Genomic DNA, 21,312 nt, shown 5'->3' on the forward strand with positions numbered 1-21,312 from the left:
AGGAACATGCTAAGTTAGCATGTTCTAAATAGGACTGTAAATTATGTTTGCCTTTATTGTGCAAGGTTGCACCAAACTAGCTTTCAGGACAGCAGCTTTACCTGACTGCGTTCAGTTCAAGAATGGGGATTAACTGCAATCTGAAGTTTTACTACTAGTCTGTACACATTTTTGTTAAAAGGAAGTTTGGTGATTACCGAGCTTGCATAGTGATAACAAGGATAAGAAACCCGTGCTAACTGAAGTCAACAAATCTCTTTAAAGAGTTTGGATGCTGAGTGCTTGCTTCCTGGTAACTGGCAACTTCAGAAAGAGCTTCCCACTACTCCAGAACACAGAGTTCCTTGTAGTCATGTTCATAAACAGTCCAGAGATTTAGAGCTAGCAAATCAAGAGTTTATATTTTTAAAAGGGAACCTATTGAAATTCAAAGGGCTGCCTTATATGGGTTCAGCTTATGATAGCAATGTATAAACACACTAAGGATAATGTATAGGCTCATTACAGGATCTGGCAAGATTTGGGAAGATTTTTAGCACACGGTGGAGAGAATGGTCTTGGAAGAACTGGGAACAAAGTTTTAAATAGATTTCTCTAACGTGTCTTACCTAATACTTGGGGAATAGTAGGAAGAACTGTCTCTTTTTTTATTGCAATGTTTTGGTGGGTTTACACACACACAGAGAAAACAGTGATAAAGGAGTCATTGGAAAACAAAGTTTTTGAATGACGAACAAGTATTTAGAGCTAGTGTCCAGGTATAATACTAAGATTTCTGTTGGACTCCTGTTTTATTCAGTTATAATTATCTAAAGTAGAATGCCATTCTTTTAACTTAGCCAAATAACTTAAAGAGGAGAATCCAGCAGAGACTACTCTTAATATTGATGGGGTAAGTCTTTGCTAGAGTTGCTTTGAATTTTTCTTTCCTAAGAGAATGTTTTTACTGTACTTTTGCTGTATGGTTCTTTTTACAGTATGTTTTTTAAATATGAAAATAGCACTGTCGTAAAGTGATTACAAGAAGTAGTATGATATTTTCTAGAATAGTCTTAAACTGCATTTGCATTACAGTAAATGAGGTGTACAACATTTACGAGTGGAAAATATGCTAGAAAGATCACACCTATTTTCATGATTTTGGCTTCTTAATTTAATGTGCTTAATCATATTTTGGCCTCACCTACAAAGTCTCATCATATAGTACTTTTACTTTGCAGGAGATTTCTGTGTTACAGGGTTTCTGCCAGAAAGGTGGGATTGTCATTTAGATGTTGTTCTTGAATTTATTCTGGTTTTCTTTGTCCTACCCAGTTCCTGTATTCTTGAATTCTAATTTCTTGTAAAGCATTTTAGGTCTTCATGAAATTACAACAAAAATCAACCTTATGTGGAGCATGGGCCATTTTTTAATAGGGTTGTAAGTGTTATGATTTCTTACACTGCTTTAATTTTTCTTGCTTTATCCCTGCAGGTTTTAACATATTTGCTTCACAGAGAGAAAGCACACAGACACTTATCTTGCAGTGTCAGCTAAAAGTACTTTGTTTTTTCTGTATCTTGCTGTCTTTGTATTCAGATAAGCCTTATTAGTTCAGAGACATTTAGTTTGTGTGGATTAATAAAATTCAGGAAAAGAATTTTCAAATGAATCTTGAAAGCAAATCAGAGTACGAATCAGGCTTACTTAGATGCAGAGAATGTTCTGAGAAAAAACATTACCTTATGTTGCTGATAATCAGATGTATATTGTCCTCCAGCTTATTACAGAGCAAATCTCAGCATTTTGCAGTTAGTGTTCTATAAAAAGAATATTACAAAACTTGATGATCTTGTTTTTACAAACGAAGCAATAAGAACACCCTAGTATCTCAGTGTCATCCAGTGAGATGTTGCTTTGTTGGTGGGATAAGAGGTTATTGGGCAGCTGTGGAAATGCAGACTAGACTAAGCCTGTACTCCACTACAACATCTGCATATAAATTTGTGTGGATTAAGTTGCAGGAGGAATTTTAAAAGCAAACAAAAATACAGAAAAATCTGTCCCTAGCCTATTTAGATTCCATGATGCTAAATAGCAATAAAATAATATCTCTTCAGTCTCATCTATTCCAGATTTTTCCTTACAAGTCTTTTTTTGTTTCTTTTATAATTTGAGTCAGCTAATTTAATTAATTATAATTTGAATAAATTCTTGTGCAATAAAATAGGTCATTCTGTTTCCTGTAAAATGCCAACAAAAATAAACTTTGTGGGACATAAACCAGAACTGGGTTTCATGGAACAGAAATAGTGTTGGATATGTCTATAGGATGACGCAGAAAGCCACAAGTTGACATACCTATCCCATGAGCTGCTTTGCTTCAGGGCAGCTCCGCTTCAGGGTTATGTGCTATGGTTTTGCACAGACTTACTAGCACACCAACACGGTGAAGCTTCCAGTCCAAAGGTGGTGCGAAACCAGCTGTGAGACGGGGCAGAGCAAGCTCATGACTGTTAGCCCCCATACGTGTGCATATAAGACCCAACCCTAAAATTTAGGTAGGAATTGCTAGGTGACTCAGCAGTATGATGACAGCTGAAAATTCAGATGCCTTTCAAATGCAAAGTGAAATACATCAGAAGGAATAATGTGAACATTCATGCACATTAGTAGGTTCTGAACTAACAGGAAAAAAACATAGGTACCAATGTAAGCAACTGAAAGAAAATGTCTGTTCAACATCCATCATTAATCAAAAACCCATGTGAAGATAAAAACCCATGTGAAGATGCATAAAGAATATGAAGGAAAATAAGATATTCAGCAGACAGAAGACCGTATCTTACAGAGTCAGCAGGAAAGCAGGGTCCTTAATACTCTATAGTGTTAACTCAACACTGTGTAGATAGCATAGGTTTACCGGTATTTTTCCATGTTTTAAGACTGAGAAATTAGACCAGCTAAGCTTAGAAGTTGTGAGGACCGCTGAATATTTTTTTTGTTTAATTCTCCCCATTAGAAATATCATTCACTCAAAGCATGAAGAAATTAATGATTGCTTTTTTCTGCTGCACAGAACCTGAAGCGCGTGGCAGAGACATGGATGGATGAGTTTGCAGAGTACATTTACCAGCGACGGCCTGAGTACAGACATCTCTCAACTGGTGATATCTCTGCCCAGAAGGAACTTCGCAAGCACCTTAAATGTAAAGATTTCAAGTGGTTCATGGCTGCAGTGGCTTGGGATGTCCCCAAATATTACCCTCCTGTGGAGCCTCCACCTGCTGCCTGGGGGGAGGTGAGGAATACACAAATTAGATCAAATTTAAATGAGTCTAAAATTTTACATTACAGGAAATTCAAATTATTAAATTAGATTTAGCTCCTATGATAAGTAGTGTTATTAAGGGAGTTCATAGTGATTGGAACAATCCCTGGACTAGCCATTAAAATGAGAAACCATCATGTCTTAGAACTATTGCTGTCCCTTTTATAATTCATTACAATTTTGTGTGTACAGGCTATAAGATGCATGCACAATGAGGACAAGAATGTGGAAAAGAGTATGTAGAGCTCATTACTGCATGTCACAAGATGATTTTCGATGCTGAGAATCACCTTAGTAAAAAGGAGGTCTGAAGGCAACACTTTTTTTTTTTTTTTTGCATATCCACTTATATACCTCCTCCTGTTCCTACAAGGACAATTGTATGTAGGTAGAGTTAGGTTTGCTCTGTTTTGCTCACACGTCCAAGGGTGACAAGTGAAGCCTGGATACTTTTCTTTTAAAAAGACTGTTTTTGCTCACCCTGTGGTCTGCATTCTGTAGGTGCTGTCATGACAGAGTACCAGTACTAGCCAAATGCAATTTCTCATTTGGGGGATGAGGGGAGGGAGAGAACACCAAAGAGAAGCCAGTATTCGAGCATCACTCCAGAGCAGGGGGTGAGCAAACAGCCTGCTGGAACTCTCCACCTGTGATCAAAGATGTTCTGCATTCAGACCTCTCTGAAGAGCAGAGCCATAGCACACCTTGCTTTGACAGTTTGTTTTGCGTAGAAGAAATGAAAACACGAAGAGTGCGGGGACAGGAAATTACTTCCGTAGCTGCACTGAAAAATTGCAGTGGCCTTCTATCTCTGGGAACTAAAGTGGATTCAATCCATGGAAAGGTGGCACACAGGGGGCTTTTCAGATTTATGAAGAAGGCTTTGCTCTTTCAGTGTATTGTGCTACGTTTCTAAAAAACATAGGAATACCTGTACTGTGAGTTCTGGCCTTCTCTGATTTTGCTGGTGATGTTCTTGGGGCTCTCAGACATTTATATTTGAAACCAAAGGATGAAGCTGAAACTTTCACCAAAACATTCAGTAAGACTCCTCACATCTCTGCATAACCCCAGTGGTCAAGGCTGGACCATGCAGGGGATTTCTAAACATAGGTCCCTGTACTCTTTTCCAGAATTTCTTTTTAAAAGAACAAACTACCTCATTGCGAAACTCTAAAAATAACTTTCTGTGGTAGTAGCAGTCCTTAATTCTTCTTTCTAAGTTACAGTTACAGATGTTCAAAGGAACTTCAATTTATATGTGTCTTACTGTTTGCTACTTCTTGGTAATAATGAATTCCTTTGTTGTTAATGTTTCTTATATCTTTGATACTGCTGCCCACACTTAATGGGATTAATGTATACCAAGAGGTAATGAGTTTATCAGTAGACGTCAGGCTGGACTGGGGTGCTGTGACTGCTGTTATGATCTTCCTTCACCATCTTCCTCATGTATACATGTGCGTCCTTGGAGGACTGTGGTCATGGGATGTATAATTTCTCTAGCAAGCTGAACAATCCTTAACTCAATCAGACGGTCTAAGTGGAAGAGATTGTGATTCAGGTATTAATTCTTTTCACAGCAATAGTAATATACTCTTTGCATAAAAGCAAGACTTTTAAAAAGTAAATCAAAGATCACAGTATTGGTATCAAATCTGTACCTTAAAAGCACTTATTGAGTTCTTAGGAAAGAAGCGAAGACAAAAGGCTTTCTGTTTTCTCTAAAATGTAGTTTCTCTAAAATAGCAAGTGAAGTTTCAGCCGTACTACTCTATTTTTTCCTGAGACTGTCACATTCCTGTGAAGTTTTAATTAATTTGTTGGCACTTGCAAGGAACTTGAACAAACTTGAAGGTCAATGGCTGTCATAATTAGAAGCTGAAAGAGGAAAACAGACTGTGTGTTATTGCTTTGTAAGAATCAAGCAGCTCTAGAAACCTTGCTGATTATACACAAAGTCTGTGCCAAGACTGACTGTCATTTAGTATCCTCTCTGCTTCCACTTGGAAAGACTTTTCATCTGCTTGCCTGTGCCAGTCTGAGAAAGAATAAACAATGAGGTACTCAGGCAATTTTTGACTCCAGTATTTTGATATCTAGCTAGTAAAAGCACGTGGCGTGAAAGCAGACATTTCATAAACAGCCTCTGCACAACTCCTCTTTTTCTGCAACACATTTATTTAAAATCTGACTCTTACATTTCTTCACAAAATCTGTTCATGATGGAAAAGAAGGAAATTTGCAAAACAAAAACCAGTATTCTTCACTACACTTGTCATGGCCTTATCTCTTCTGCTTGTTTGTGCCTTTTGTCCTTTGTAGCCGGTAGGGTATACGTTCCCTTCATATTCTGTTCTGCCTTGTAACATCTGAAATATGTGCGGTAAAGCAATGTAACAGCAAATCCAGACAGATTAAGGTTAGTGAGACTGTCAGTTCCATGTCTGGGTGAGATAACTGTACTCGCTCCTCTCCCACCATCGAAAAAAGGAAAGTTTTCAATTAGGCTTTGTTCTTATCCTTCCGAATATATTGGAAAGTATGCTACCAGTTGAAAAACAGTAATACTCATCCCATTCTCTTTCTAAGACAGAATAATTTATTTGTAATGTGTATGTGAAATCCTGTTGAAGGAAGTTAAAACAATAGCTGCATTACGTGAGGTGTGGACACCAAATGTTTACTTGGGAAGTACTCATGAATCTACAAGCTGTGATCCAGCATGAATATATTGTGCGGATATCACAGCTTCCAACAATATATTTGAAAACACATTTTACAGTAAAGCAATCATATAATGTCAGCCATTGTCATTTGTTTTAGACTTCATGAGCCCTATAGTCAAGGTGATATAAAAAAAAAGTTGAAAGGAAAATATTTAAGCTTGGTTTCATTTGCTGTTATACGAACTTGTTATTTAATGATTTAATACACAGCAAGTCTCTCAGTCACTGCAGCAGTGGTAAGCTGTAGGACCTGAAAATACTCCTTTCTCAGTCCCAAACTCATGGATTTTACAGAATTGTTTTACAGCACTGACATGAAAATGTCACCCATGAAGTTAAGTCAAGTAGCACATTTGAAAAAGGATTAAAGCCTAAGAACTCACTAACTTCTCTTTTGATTACTTTCTTTTTTTAAATTGTCATCCTCATACCCTTAATGAGTCAGTCTCAGCCCACCAAGTGTCACACATCTGTTGTACAAAAGCGATATAACCAGCTATTCCCTACCCTGCACAGACCAAGTGTTGCACAGCTGGGCTGTTCAAATTCTTTCATTGGGCTCGGTGTCGCACTGAATAACCGAGTCCCCTGTTTCTTCAGTGAGGTCTTTGGCAGTGCTTGACTTCTTTTAACTTTGACTTTTCTTTTTTACGGCTCACACAAAGGATAAATACTTTTAAAATTACTATGTATCAGTTGACAGGAAAGGTGGCTCATTTTTCCGTATTTGATCTGTAGACGCTGATAGCCCTAGGGTTATCTGAGAATGTAAGCAGTGCACTAAAACTGGCTTTAAGTGCTGCTCAAACGAAAAAAGCAACATAAATGAACATTGCTAATGTCTTCTAAGAGCTGCAGCCACTTTATTATTTGAGGCATTAAATCAGATGTACGGAAAGTATTATATAAACTGATAGTACCAAGGTGCCTCTCTTGTTGCTCTATTGGGTCACCCTAAGGATAGTCCCAGCACCATCTTCACATTCATCATTCTAAGAGGTGACCATATTGAACATAAAGTTGTCTTTAGATTGCTATGCTTTCCCACTTTTTGCGTTTGGTGCAGACAGTTTCATGTCGTGATGAGCATGCAGGGTAGCTCCCAGGACCCCTGGGAGTGCCTCTCCCTCTCTGACTTGATCCCCTCTGCCCCCAGGAAGGCTGAAGTGACCCTGGGTGGCAGCCTGGCTCCGGTGCAGGCAGGACAAGGCTGCTGCAGCCAGTACATCACCCACTACCTCAACAGCAAATCTTGCAGGAACTCATTTGCCTGTGAACGAAGTTGTAGAGTTTTAGAATTTTCAAAGATAATCAGTCAATATAACCACCAGACCCTGGGAAGCTTTAGTTTCCCTCTGTAATTTCTTTTTCAGCCTAAAATACATTCCCTTAAAAGGAAGGGGGAAACTCACTTTGCTTTAAAGTGCAGGGGGGTGGGGGGAGGTTGTCTTGGTTTTTTCTTCATTTAACATCGAGCATGCAAGTGTGTCATTACACAGCTCCCAGCACAATGTTCAAAAATCTCAAAATTAATCCTAGCAGGTTGTATCAATGGCCTGCGACCCTTCATTTTCCTCAGAAGACTGTAATCTTCTGACAAGAAGATTATCATGGTAATCAATACATCCATTGCTTTCCAGTTTCCATTCCATGCGTGTGTACTAATGGCAAATACGATGCTTTTGAGAGTGTAGTGCTAGACCATCTTAATCTGCCTCTCCCATGGGGAGCTTATTAAATCATGTAACTGCTGGCTTTCTGCAAAAATCCAACATTAATTTAGCCAGAGGTCAAGTTATCTGGGGGACCATATATTCTGCAATATGTAAACACTATTTGGGAACCCCTGATTCTTTTCCCCCCCCCCCCCCGTCTTGATAGGTGTTCAAAAATATCTCTCTTTTTTTTTCCCCCTTGAATACCTGTCTATTAAATCAGCGGCTTCAAATGGCAAGAGGTAACAGTGTCGTCTTCAAACCTAAGGTCTAGGCTTTCAGGCCTTCTGTCCTCCCATGTTCCAGCTCCTAATTAACATCACATTCCTCTTTCCCCATTGCAGTGCCAGCAAGATAAGCTATTTCTTCCTCAAGGCCTGGCCTACTCTGCAGAAAAGTCTTTTTAACACGGGCTGGCTAACTGGGAGAAAGCAAGCTGTAGTTTTAACGTTAACTGCTTTTTGTAAAACCCAAGGATTACTGTATCTAGTCTTACCCAGTGATTTCTCCTTATGGCTTATTACCTCATTTAAAGGACGGAAGTCAGCTGCTACAACAACAGAAATCCCACTCAGGTGACATGTCTTTGTCCCCAGGTGTCAGTGCAGCACTGAGAAGCCTATACATCCTTGCTCGGACACCTCCAGCATAGAAGAGGGAGAAAACAGACCCCTTAGAGTTTATATTCTCTGTGCTTTTATGCCTCATCTGCTCTCTATAAGGAACACAGGGCCCATAGTCTTAGTGTCTATGTCCCAACATGTGTTAGGATGGTATTTCAAGAATTAAATGTGCATAATGACTTACATACAGTGTCCCATGCTTTTTTCGGAATTTCTTTAATTCTAAACCAGCCTTTAAGATCACTGCTAACCATCCTTGTTAGTCCATACAGACTTCTCAAAAGCATGCTTTTCACATACGCTTATCTGTGTGTACAAATGACAGCATTTCTGGTCGAACAAATAAGCGTTGTATGTAGCAACTCAATGCCCTGCCTGCATGGGTGATAAAATCTGTCTCCTGTTCATTCCCAGTCTCTACAACTGCACAAATACAAATGTTGGAAATGTGAGTGTATTAGGAGTACTAGCTATTTCTTTGCTAGTTGTAACTCATAACCCTAAAAATTCAAAATCCATTGTGTGAGTGACTGGAGACAAGGCAGTTTAAATGCATATTGATGTATAAATGAGAAAAAGGCCTCTCCTTGCTGTGCTTCTGCTTTCCTTCCTTCTTCCATGAAAGCATCTTAGGGCCGTGTGGTGCTGGTACTCGGCAGAACATTCCCCATGGTTCTGGCAGCAGCATGATGGCTCAGTTCAATTTCTAGCAACTGCCAAGGCCACACAGAAACACCAGAAAACAAAAGCACAGACTTGACTGAAATGCCTGTATTACAAAAAGAAAATGAAAACCAAACCATGACCCTTCTGCAGTTGAAAGGAAGGATAAAACAAAAAAAGGATGAGCTAACATGTAAGCTGCAACAAACCAGAAGAAAAATGACCTCAAGGAAACCTTTCAGGAGAAGAGGAAATAAAGAACAGGGGAGACAGATTCCAGCAGTGGAGGAACTAAATGTAGCTTCAACTCAAACCTTTCCCAGAAATGCACAGAACAAATTTATGACCTAGTTGCCATTACTGAAACTTGGTGGGACTGGAGTGTTGCTGTCGATGGCTACAGGCTGTTCAGAAGGGACAGGCGAGGAAGGAGGGGCAGAGGCATTGCCCTCTGCATCAAGAAATGGATGGAGTGTGAAGAGCTGTCTCTGCAGGATAGCCACGAGAAGGTTGAAAGGGTAAGAATCAGAGACCGAGGCAACAAAGGGAACCTTGTGGTTGGTGTCTACTAGAGGCCGCCCAATCAAGGGGAGCCTATTGATGAAGCCTTCTTACTCCAGCTACAGGAGGCATCACACTCCCAGGCTCTCATCCTGCTGGGGGACTTCACACCAACATCTGCTGGAAAAGTAGCTCGGTGAGCTGTAGGCAATCCAGGAAACTCCTGGAATGCATTGAGGATAATTCTTAAGTGAGGTAGTAGCGCTACCAGAGGGGATGTGTTACTGGACCTGTTGGTCACCAACGCAAGTGAGCTAATCGATGACGTCAAGATTGGAGCCAGCCTGGGCTGCAGTGATCATGCACTGGTGGAGTTCGCAGTCCTGAGGGATATGGGTCAAGCAAAGAGTAAAATCAGGACCCTGAGTTTTAGGAAGGCAAAATTCCAGCTCTTCGAGGAGTTAGTCAATAGGACCCCCCTGGGAAACTGCCCTCAGGAACAAGGGAGCAGAAGAGAGCTGGCAGATGTTTAAGAACGCTTTCCACAGAGTGCAAGAACTCTTGATACCCAGGTGTAAGAAATCAGGAAAGGAAGGCAAGAGACTGGCATGGATGAGTCAAGACCTGCTGGTCAAACTAAAGGGCAAGAAGGAAATGCACAGGCAGTAGAAGCAGGGACAGGTGTCCTGGGAAGAGTATTGGGACGCTGCCCAGTTGTGTAGGGATGTGGTCAGGAAGGCCAAGGCACAGCTGGAATTTGGCAAGGGATGCAAGGAATAAGAAGGGCTTCTACAGTTATGTCAGCGAGAAAAGGAAGGTCAAAGAAAGTGTACCTCCACCCCGATGAGGAAGACTGGCAAACTGGTGACACCAGATGAGGAGAAGGCTGAGGTACTCAACAACTTTGCCTCAGTCTTCACTGGCAACCTCTCTTCCCACACCTCTCGAGTGGATGCACCGCAAGACAGGGACTGGGGAAGCAAAGTCCCTCCCACTGTAGGAGTTAAGGTTCATGACCACCTGAGGAACTTGAATATTCATAAGTCTATGGGACCTGACAAGATGCATCTCAGAGTCCTGAGGGAATTCGCTGATGCCAAGTCACTCTCCGTGATATTTGAAAAGTCATGGCAGTCAGGTGAAGTCCCTGGTGACTGGAAAAAGGGAAATATTGCACCCATTTTTAAACAGGGTAGAAAGGAGGACTATGGGAACTACCAACCTCTCAGCCTCACCTCTGTGCCTGGGAAGATCATGGAACAGATCCTCCTAGAAGCTCTGTGAAGGCACATACATGGAGGACAGGGAGGTGATCCGAGACAGCCAGCATGGCTTTACCACGGGTAAGTCTTGCCTGACCAACCTAGTGGCCTTCTGTGATGGAGTGACTGCATCAGTGGACAAGGGAAGAGCTACGGATGTCATCTGTCTGGATTTTTGTAAGGCCTTTGACACGGTCCACCACAATTTCTCTCTAAATTGGAGAGATACGGATTTGATGGGTGGACTGTTTGGTGGATGAGGAATTGGTTGGATGGTCGCATCCAGAGGGTGGTGGTTAATGGCTCAATGTCCAGATGGAGACCGGTGACAAGTGGTGTCCCTCAGGGGTCCGTACTGGGACCAGTGCTGTTTAACATCTTCATCAATGACATAGTGGGATTGAGTGCACCCTCAGCAAGTTTGCAGACAACACCAAGATGAGTGGTGCAGTTGACACGCCAGAAGGACAAGGTGTCATCCAAAGGGACCTGGACAAGCTGGAGAAGTGGGTCCATGTGAACCTCATGAGGTTCACCAGGCCAAGTGCAGGGTCCTGCACGTGGGTTGGTGCAACCCTTGGTATCAATACAGGCTGGGGGATGAAGGGATTGAGAGCAGCCCTGCGGAGAAGGACTTGGGGGTGCTGGTGGATGAAAAGCTGGACATGAGCTGGCAATGTGCACTCGCAGCCCAGAAGGCCAACCGTATCCTGGGCTGCATCACAAGAAGCGTGGCCAGCAGGTCGAGGGAGGTGATTCTGCCCCTCTACTCTGCTCTGGTGAGACCCCACCTGGAGTGCTGCGTCCAGCTCTGGAGCCCTCAGCACAAGAAGGACATGGACCTGTTGGAGAGGGTCCAGAAGAGGGCCACAAAAATGATGCGAGGGATGGAACGCCTCTTCTGCAAGGACGGGTTGAGGGAGTTGGGGTCATTCAGCCTGGAGAAGAGAAGGCTGTGGGGAGACCTTATTGTGGCCTTTCAGTACTTCAAGGGGGCCTATAGGAAAGATGGGGACAAACTTTTTAGCAGGGCTTGTTGCAATAGGGCAAGGGGTAATGTTTTTAAAGTAAAAGAGGATAGATTCAGACTAGATATAAGGAAGAAATTTTTTACCATGAGGGTGGTGGAACACTGGAACAGGTTGCCCGGAGAAGTGGTAGGTGCCCCATGCCCAGAAACATTCAAGGTCAGGCTGGATGGGGCTGTGAGCAACCTGATCTAGTTGAAGATGTCCCTACTCATCGGAGGGGGGCTGGGCTAGATGACCTTTAAAGGTCCCTTCCAACTCAAGCCATTCTATGATTCAATGAAATTTACCGCATAGTCCAAATTACTCAGGACAGGATGGAGTGATGCCATCGAGACAAAATTATGAAAGCCCTTCAATCCAATAAGCATTCATTGGATGTGGACTGTATTCACTGTCATTTTACCATTCTGAATCCATAAATATACTCCAGTTATTAATGGCAATTGTTAGCAGCTCCATTTCAATTAGCTCACATGCTCTAAGAACAGAACTGATGTATCATTTAATTTTGTATTAGGCCAGTAATCTTTACTTACACAATGTAAATTTAAGTGCACTGAGAAATGATTGAACACACTGAAAAAAATTATGCTTGGAGTAGGTATTTCACATGAATCTTTGAAAATATAAAATTAAAATCTGTTCCCCTCATTATTCTTTCCTGTCTCTTTTGCTGGGTGATATGAAAATGAAGGCAGGTTGTTGAGAACTAACTAACTGCGTTTCATCCCCTTTTGCCATTAATGTGACCCTTTGTACTGTGGGGCTCAATGCTGGGTTTCTGCATCTGGTTGTGTGTATAAAATGCTAGTGTTTTACGTCATCTATAGCCATTTTTATTGTATCGAAATAAGGAAAAATACCATAGAACTGGCCTTGTCTGAGTTTTAGAAGAATACTTCTCTGAGCTACTGTGAAGGCTCAAAGGTTCTTGGAGCCAATCACTCAAACTGATGCTCTCATCATTCGCCCAATCTGCTCTTTTCTTGGCTAAACAAATGCAGCTCCTAAAACCATTCCTGAAGGTGATGGTTTTACTTTTTCTCTAGTTCCTGTTGCTTTCTCATCTGTCTAAATCTTTCTTAGAACATGGTGAATAGACTCAACTCCAGTTCTCCAGAATGAGAAAAAGAGCAGAGTAGCTCTCCCATGTGCCTTACAAGCATGAGGATTGCCCCCCCCCTTGCAATGTTTTGTGCTATGCTGAGAAGTTTTCCATCCTTTGTTTTTGTGTGAGGTACACAGTATTTAAGAGTGGCAGTGTGTACATTTGTCTAATGTAATACAGCAACAACGGTGTCTTCTAAAATACTTTCCATGGAAAAACACAAATGTCAACTTGACCGTATCTCCATTCAGCATCTATTTTTTCTTTTTTTAAAATAAGGATCAAAGCAGTAGCCAGAATGTCAAAATGTGCACCTGCTTTCTATGTATTGTGCATACAGAATTTGTGCACATCTCCATGCATGTACACAGACTTCGCTTACTCAGTTTCTGTGTATTTCATTGACAGGGAAAGTTTTTTAAGAAATTCTCCTCATTCTGGAGGTGTCTAAAGGATTTTTAAATAGCCCAGCTAAGCTACTCAAGGAGAAATGTGCATGCATTTGCAAAAGAAATTTGGGATTTTCCTTTTTTTGGTGGATGTGGGCAACCTGCTCCTTTTCAGTCCGGTCTTCCAGAAAAATATACATGGCAGCAGTGGTACATAACTGGTGTGTCTGATAGCACAGATTAATTATTACTCAGTTGCTTCAGTTTCAAAAATTAGATTTTTCCTTTTAAGAGTAAGCTACACTGTGGAGTGTTTGCAGACAGCACAAGGAACCTCCGTGGGTAAGCACAGTTTCAGTACAAATCTGTTAAGTACTTCTTAATTTTATGTACTTCGAGCCCTAGTGTGTGACCTTCTCTACAACAGTGTTATTGTGTCAAAGTAAGAATAAGCATTGGAACAGGGTGTGCCTGAGTTTTCAAGAAATACTGCTCCAAAGCCTGTGAAAGACTCATACGGAAATTATTTCCTCTTAATACAGTTGATCTCTCTTGCTCTGGTAGGAGGGAAGAAGCAGTCAGACCAAGCTTTGAACTTCTCAGACTTTTTTTCCTCTTAGTGTCTTTGCATGAAAATATTTCATACAGACCTACCTTTCATCTGTTAAGCAGAGTATTTCAAACTTTGCTGCTTCTAAAGCTGTTCACAAAAAGAACAGTTCATTCCAGGATGTGGCTCTCTACCCTGTAAAAAGTAAGTTCCACCAGTTTTATGTAACTAATGGTCAGTCTCAATCCCTTCAGTTTCTAACTGAGGGCTAAATTCCTAACCCCCTAATGTTGGAAGCTCTATTCCACAGCCTGGTTTAATGTGCAATGTTGCTGCTTGGTTTTGCAGATTCGAAACGTGGCAGCCAATCTCTGTGTGGACAGTAAACATGGAGCCACGGGGACTGAGCTGAGGCTAGACATCTGTGTGAAGGATGGCTCAGAACGGACGTGGTCACATGAACAGGTATTTTATCGGTGGAAAGAGAAATGCAGTGTAAAATTGTTGCTTCTCTTTTCCAGTTTCTAAACATTTCTCTGAGGGCTTCCCCTTTTCCTAAGGCAAAGCAGGGTGTAGAAATAATTTGTGAATGATTACTGACCTTAGCGGCTTTCACAAAGTGCTCTTTAACATAACCTCAGAAATTCCAACCACCACCTGGGCTGTATATTCTTCTTAATTTCAAAAAAAAAATTGCAATGCCCAAAGAGTTTTTGGGTGCCCCGTTCCCCCCCACTGTGTCATGAAAACATGTTGATTTTGGTTCAGTTACCTGAAAATATTTTAAATGTAGTACCTGGGCTTGTAAAGCTCTAATGGTTGTCTGCTTCTGTGCTTTCATCTCAATAAGCTCAATAAGCGGTTTTATTTTAAATTAATATGAGGTATAAGTGAGATAAATGGGTAAAAGCTAGAAAGAAAGAGTTTCACAAAGACAAGGGATGATAAAGACTCAAAAAAAGCTTTTATCTAGGTTGGTTAGGTAGAAAAATATTAGCTTTCAGGAGTACAGAGGAAAAGAGCTCTGATTTGTACTCATTGTGGCTGTGAGTGCCTTAGGAAAGGGATCATGACCCACAGGCTGTGGGTCTGGCCAACGTGAGCAAAGAGAACCTGGATGAAAAGTACAACCTAACCATTTACTAGCAATTTTAGTGAATGTGCCTTTCACAGGGCAAGGTCCCAGATTAGAAAAACTTCCCGATACTGAGGAGAAAAATTGACCTGGCAGTCACACATGGCACTTTGTAAAAGCTTAAAAGCTCATGAGAGAGGAGTTCTGAGGGATATTTGAAGTGCTGAGGTCAAGAAATCTTTCTCTGAGGCTACTGAGAAATGCAGGGGGAGAGGTGCAAGTGAATGAAACGGAGAAGCTGAAGGATGATCACAGTTTAGGTAAGCGCCAACATGGGAAAAAGGAAGTTGCTGAAAGAAGGCTTCTTCACATAGCTACCAAAGATGGAGCACAGTGATAGGATGCTGAGACTAGATAATATAATTGGTTTGTTTATGAAAGACATCCAGTAATTCAAGCCATGAACTGAAGGAAGTTGTATGGTCCAGACTAGATCATCACAGTGCTCTCTGGCTTTAAAATCTGCAAACCTGAAGAGCTCCAAACCTTCCTCAAGAAGGGAGGGAGTCCTGAGGCTGCCAGAGATGAGAGAAAGGAGGGAAGAAAACTGGATGAGAAGGTGAGAGAAGAAAAAAATTTAGCAAGGAAAGCGGAGACAAGGGAGACTTGACATATCCTTTGACAGAGTAAGTGCTTGTGAGGAAGGGGAAGGGACGCAAAGGGAGAAGGACGGGGAGGAATCCGTGTTTCAGGGTACTCCAGCGCATTGCGACGTTTGGGATCAGATTCGATGTAAAGGTCTCATTCTATGCTAATGACAAAAAGTGACTTCATTGAAATGAATGGGGTTAAGCTAGCATGAAAAGAGTTCAGCCGACCAGCTCCTCGGATCGCAGGGCCAGAACTAGGAAGCCTCGAGCGCGTCCACGCTTGACGCGGGCCCCAGGGCGAGCACGAGTTGTTTCTGCGGGCCGGGGTGGCTCGGCGAGTACCTGCTCCCTGCGGGAAGCGTGGAGGGCACCGCGAGGAGCAGGGCTCCCAGCGGGGCTCCCAGCGGGGCTCCCAGCGGGGCTCCCAGCAGGGATCCCAGCGGGGCTTCCAGCGGGGCTCCCAGCGGGGCTCCCAGCGGGGCTCCCAGCAAGGCTCCCAGCAGAGCTCCCAGCGGGGCTCCCAGCGGGGCTCCCAGCAGGGCCCCCAGCGGAGCCCCCAGCGGGGCTCCCAGCAAGGCTCCCAGCGGGGCTCCCAGCAAGGCTCCCAGCGGAGCTCCCAGCAGGGCTCCCAGCGGAGCTCCCAGCGGGGCTCCCAGCAGGGCTCCCAGCGGGGCTCCCAGCGGGGCTCCCAGCGGAGCCCCCAGCGGGGCTCCCAGCAAGGCTCCCAGCGGGGCTCCCAGCAAGGCTCCCAGCGGAGCTCCCAGCAGGGCTCCCAGCGGAGCTCCCAGCGGGGCTCCCAGCAGGGCTCCCAGCGGGGCTCCCAGCGGGGCTCCCAGCAAGGCTCCCAGCGGAGCTCCCAGCAGGGCTCCCAGCGGAGCCCCCAGCGGGGCTCCCAGCGGAGCTCCCAGCGGGGCTCCCAGCGGGGCCCCCAGCGGAGCCCCCAGCGGGGCTCCCAGCAAGGCTCCCAGCGGGGCTCCCAGCAAGGCTCCCAGCGGAGCTCCCAGCAGGGCTCCCAGCGGAGCTCCCAGCGGGGCTCCCAGCAAGGCTCCCAGCGGAGCCCCCAGCGGGGCTCCCAGCAAGGCTCCCAGCGGAGCTCCCAGCGGAGCTCCCAGCGGGGCTCCCAGCGGGGCTCCCAGCAAGGCTCCCAGCGGGGCTCCCAGCGGAGCCCCCAGCGGGGCTCCCAGCAAGACTCCCAGCGGGGCTCCCAGCAGGGCCCCCAGCGGAGCCCCCAGCGGGGCTCCCAGCAAGGCTCCCAGCGGGGCTCCCAGCGGAGCTCCCAGCGGAGCTCCCAGCAGGGCTCCCAGCGGAGCTCCCAGCGGGGCTCCCAGCGGGGCTCCCAGCGGGGCTCCCAGCGGAGCTCCCAGCGGGGCTCCCAGCGGAGCTCCTAGCGGGGCTCCCAGCGGGGCTCCCAGCAGGGCTCCCAGCAGAGCTCCCAGCGGAGCTCCCAGCGGGGCTCCCAGCGGAGCTCCCAGCAGAGCTCCCAGCGGGGCTCCCAGCGGAGCTCCCAGCGGGGCTCCCAGCAGGGCTCCCAGCAGAGCTCCCAGCGGGGCTCCCAGCGGGGCTCCCAGCGGAGCCCCCAGCGGGGCTCCCAGCAGGGCTCCCAGCGGGGCTCCCAGCGGGGCTCCCAGCGGGGCTCCCAGCAGGGCTCCCAGCGGGGCTCCCAGCAGGGCGCTGCGGTTGCCTTGGGAAGCGCCCGCCAAGCCCCGCGCCGCGCCGCTGCATCCCCTCTGCTGCCCAGGCCCGTGGCCTCTCCGGGCTGGCGAGGAGCGGGGTGCGCCGGGCCGGGCGCGCCTGCGGCCGCCGCCGAGGGCCTGCAAGGCGGCAGCCGGGCAGCAGAGGGCAGCTCCGGACAAGCGGAACGCCGATGGACCCACAGGCAGCCTCGCGAACTAGCTACGACACCCTTCCACCCGCAAAACAATCTTCTTTTCTTTCGTCTCGATCCGTTTGTTGGGCTTTCTTGGGCTTTCTTGGGGGTTTCGTTGGGTTTTGTTTCCTCCCCAGGAGGGAGCACTTGCATGCAAAGGTTGTTCTTCCCGCCGGTAGGAACGCAGTGACCGATCGTTCATCCACTTGCCAAATTCCTAGAAATCAGGCGAGAAATGTTAAAGAACCCGTAGAAGATAATTTGGGTAATAAAATTAGGGTAATAAATAAATAACGTTGTAATGTATTTATAGAAATAAATAATTATATAAAAATATAGCAGAAATTATAATAATAAATAAATAAATGTAATTTGACTTTCTCCTAGAAAGGAACTTTATTTTCCAAAACTAGAAAATAGAACTTTTAGAAGAAAGATGATTTGGTGTCTTACCTTACCAGCTAAGGACCTGGCATAACATCCACATGTATTGCTGGGCGACTTTTTATTTGCATAATTTTAGTAGTGGTAACATCCTGTTGGTTTCTGGATTACCTGAGAAACAACGAGAAAGTAGTTTTACTCAAGTATTCAGACTCCTGGTATGAGACACATTCATCTGGCTGATAGATTTCAAGGGTGAGTTTGTGCAAGGTACAGATTTTAAAGATAGCAGTTGAGAAAGAAAGGAAGGAATTACAGAATCTTATAAACTAAAAGATGAAGCAAATGAGACAGTGCACCTGGCTAAAACTAAGAATTTCTATCCCATAGGAAACTACAGTATGTGCAAAATATTTCATCCAGAGGAGAACTTTCAGTTTTCCTCTAGAAAAGAAATGTTGAAAATTTTTAATTTTAGAAGGTCAAAACATTTGGGTGGTGCAGGGCTTGGGGGATTTTTTTCAGAAACAAGATAGCATCCTTTTCCCCCTTTTTCCTGAAGTTTCCCTCAGCTCATAGTGGAGGGACCGTGTGCACTGTGTTACCATCTGGGCTTCTACTACTCCAGCCATAGCCAACACCTCTGTGCCCTGAAGCCCCCCAGGAACCTGCAGGGCAAAATCTCAAGTTCCAACTTGGCAAGCAAAATCTGTCTCTATATTGGTGACAGTTGATAGAAGTGAAAAAATTCCCACAAAAGTGTGGTTTAGATTGGTATATTTTGATGGAAATTTCTTGACTAGCTCTCCATACTCAATCCCAAAGGCTGCCCGGTCAGGAACATTACCTGTAGTGCGTGTAAGACCACAGTCTAATGCAACATCTGCCAAAGAGAAGGGATGTGATCTTCCACTTGCACCACAGTAAGCTGTGAAGATTAACTTTGTTAAAGCATGTTTGGGAACAGCTGTCAAACACCTGACCAACCCTCAGAGAGCTCCTCTTTATTGCTTATATCTTCTTGAATTTGTTGCCTACATGATTTCTATACGTGCCAGTAGAAACTAGCAGTGTTAATGAAAATATCAAGCATTTTATTATGATATTTCAAATAGCACGGATTGACACTGAGCTGGTCTCCTAACTTCTGGTAGAAATTTACAGGGAGTTCAGTGGCAAAATATAGTAGCTTGATGTGATCAGCGCAGCAGGTGTCAGTGCTGACGCTAGATAGAGGTATGATCCTTTGTGCCACTTGATCCGTGTCACGTTACAAGGGCAGGAATTGAAAGTTGGCAGTCTCGGCAGCCGTGCTGGGGGGCACAGCCCTGTAGCAGCCCCCAGGAGAAGGAGGAGACCTTCCACCCCAGGGCTGTACAAGCCCCGACGGGCAACCAGCAGACAAAAGGTTCACGGGGCACTTGGAGGCTTTCTGGTGAACAGGAGAAGGGTGGGAAGCGAGGATGAGTGTCGCTGTGGTATCTGGTAACTTCCCCAGAATTAAAAAACAGAGGGGAAGAAAAGGGGCAGGAGGATGGCACGGCACGGTGTTCTTCCACCTCTGTCTTCCCAGAGCTAAGTTCTGGCTTCAGGGGAAACTGGGGCTCCACTGGGCTTGTAACCAGCAGCAAAGGAAAATGGCAGGCATCCCTCTCTCTTCTGAAGTCCCTCTGCCTGGCCAGGTGTCATCTCTAACACAGCCCCGCAGGTGGCCACGCAGCCTGCCCAGCTCTTGGGGGCTCTACTTGGAGGTATCGTTCAAGTCAGAGCCCAGTTCTGAAACATGGCGTGTCACCTTTGTGCGGGGCACATGTCGTCCGCTCAGGTCTAACGCCACAGTCAAAGCACAACGCCAGCTGATGGATCCCAGCCAGGCAGCGAGTAACTGAACAATGTTGGCAGGCTGGAAAGCATTAATGGTATCAAAAGGGCCTTTGTCCTGTAGATGGTCCCAAGCCAATGGCTGTACCAGGCAACCATTTTTCAGGCCCTGTGCCAATTATAAATGAAGCTGGAAAGCTGTATTTTCCCCAGTTACTGCGTGACAGGGCTAGGCTGCATGAAAAGCTAAAGCATGAGGGCTGAGGGGTTGCCTGGTTGCAAATGCAGAGGATGGGGCACATGTTTTACAGGTTCTTTACAGAGAAGGTGGAGGAGGAGAATGAGCAACCGCTGAGCCAGGACAGAGGGTTTCTTGGGTCAGCAGGGAGCAGTGAACAGCAGCCCCGCAGACTGAAGGTGAAGAGCCAGCCTGCTGTTTGTTAATAATGTGTCTGGAAATTTAGGTGCAGCCTTGTTTCAAATCAACAGACAGGAATGGATGAAGGGTACAAAGCTTAGGTCAAAGGAACAACAACATCCAAAGTGACAGGTGGTGGCAAAGCAGAGCGTTATGTACTCGGGACTTCAGCTAATAACATGTAGCATTGTCGTACGTTATGCAGAGGAAAGATAATTTTTATATCAGCCAGCTTTAGTGTTAACTAGAGAGAATTTGCTGTATAATGGAAGATAGCATACAATGATGAGATTGGAAGGACCATAGACCTTCACATTTTATCTGTAAGTACAAGATTTTAATATTAATTGGGAGTATAGAGAAGTATAACCTTTTTTCGGACTAATTTTTTTCTCTTCTCCCTCCTAGTCCTAAAACTGTGTTTCTGCCCAACAAGGTTGATTTTGTGATGGTATCACTAGAGAGAAAACAGACTGGTTGATTTAAAAATGAAACTGTTTTACCAAACAGGAGGCTAAGAAAGAGGAAAAAGAATCTGTGCTAGTCTAAACATTGAGATCTAGTATTACACAGATCCTGGTTTTCAGTGGAAGGGAATAAAAAAACCCCATCTGTTACTACGTCTTGACTTTCAAACAGGACACGGCCCTGGTGGTCTTCAGAAACCACACAGGAGTGGAAAGGGCAAAGGGACACCCTGCATCAGTATGATCTGATTTAAAAGCTAGCTTGAGGTCTTTCAGGTGTACTGATGCATTCAGTGGGGTAGTAGTCCTCAGGCCAAGGTCCAGAGAGCAGCAGGAATTGGCCCCTCAGCTCACCAGTCATGCACAGAATGAGAAATTTGGAGAACCACCCACTGGGAATGATGAGGAAGGTTCTGCAAGAGGATCTCTCTCTTGTAGTAGTGATGAGAGTGAGAACATCGCAGAACCACTGTTCCACACCGTTCCCCTAGGTATTTGTTATTCATCACTTTGAGCTCTAGGTTTATTACTTAGCTGTAGAAAGGTAAAGGGCAAGAGAAAGGAAATGGCTTTTGTTGCTTTTTCCTTACAGGAAAATAATCTCAGGCTTCTCTTTTTCTACAGAAGCAGCAGCATAGCTTTTTTCTGTACCAAATCTTACTTCTGAGTTTGCTTGTGAAATGATAAGTTATCTGTGTAGGGAGTCCATGATGCTGCTTCCAAGAAACATGAAGAAGAGTGGAAAAAG

At 44.7% G+C, this 21,312-nt stretch overlaps 1 protein-coding gene across 1 annotated transcript in view; it reads left to right on the top strand.

Moving 5' to 3' along the window:
* GALNTL6 (polypeptide N-acetylgalactosaminyltransferase like 6) overlaps window positions 1–21,312 on the top strand; it is a 512,334-nt gene that overhangs the window by 483,080 nt on the left and 7,942 nt on the right. Inside the window, exons 10-11 of the mRNA XM_075709495.1 lie at window positions 3,060–3,281; window positions 14,231–14,347. Of these exons, the coding sequence (XP_075565610.1) occupies window positions 3,060–3,281; window positions 14,231–14,347 (339 nt within the window). The remainder of the gene's footprint in view (window positions 1–3,059; window positions 3,282–14,230; window positions 14,348–21,312) is intronic.

Source organism: Pelecanus crispus, chromosome 4 (assembly GCF_030463565.1).
Source record: "Pelecanus crispus isolate bPelCri1 chromosome 4, bPelCri1.pri, whole genome shotgun sequence".
NCBI classification, from domain to species: Eukaryota; Metazoa; Chordata; class Aves; order Pelecaniformes; family Pelecanidae; genus Pelecanus; species Pelecanus crispus.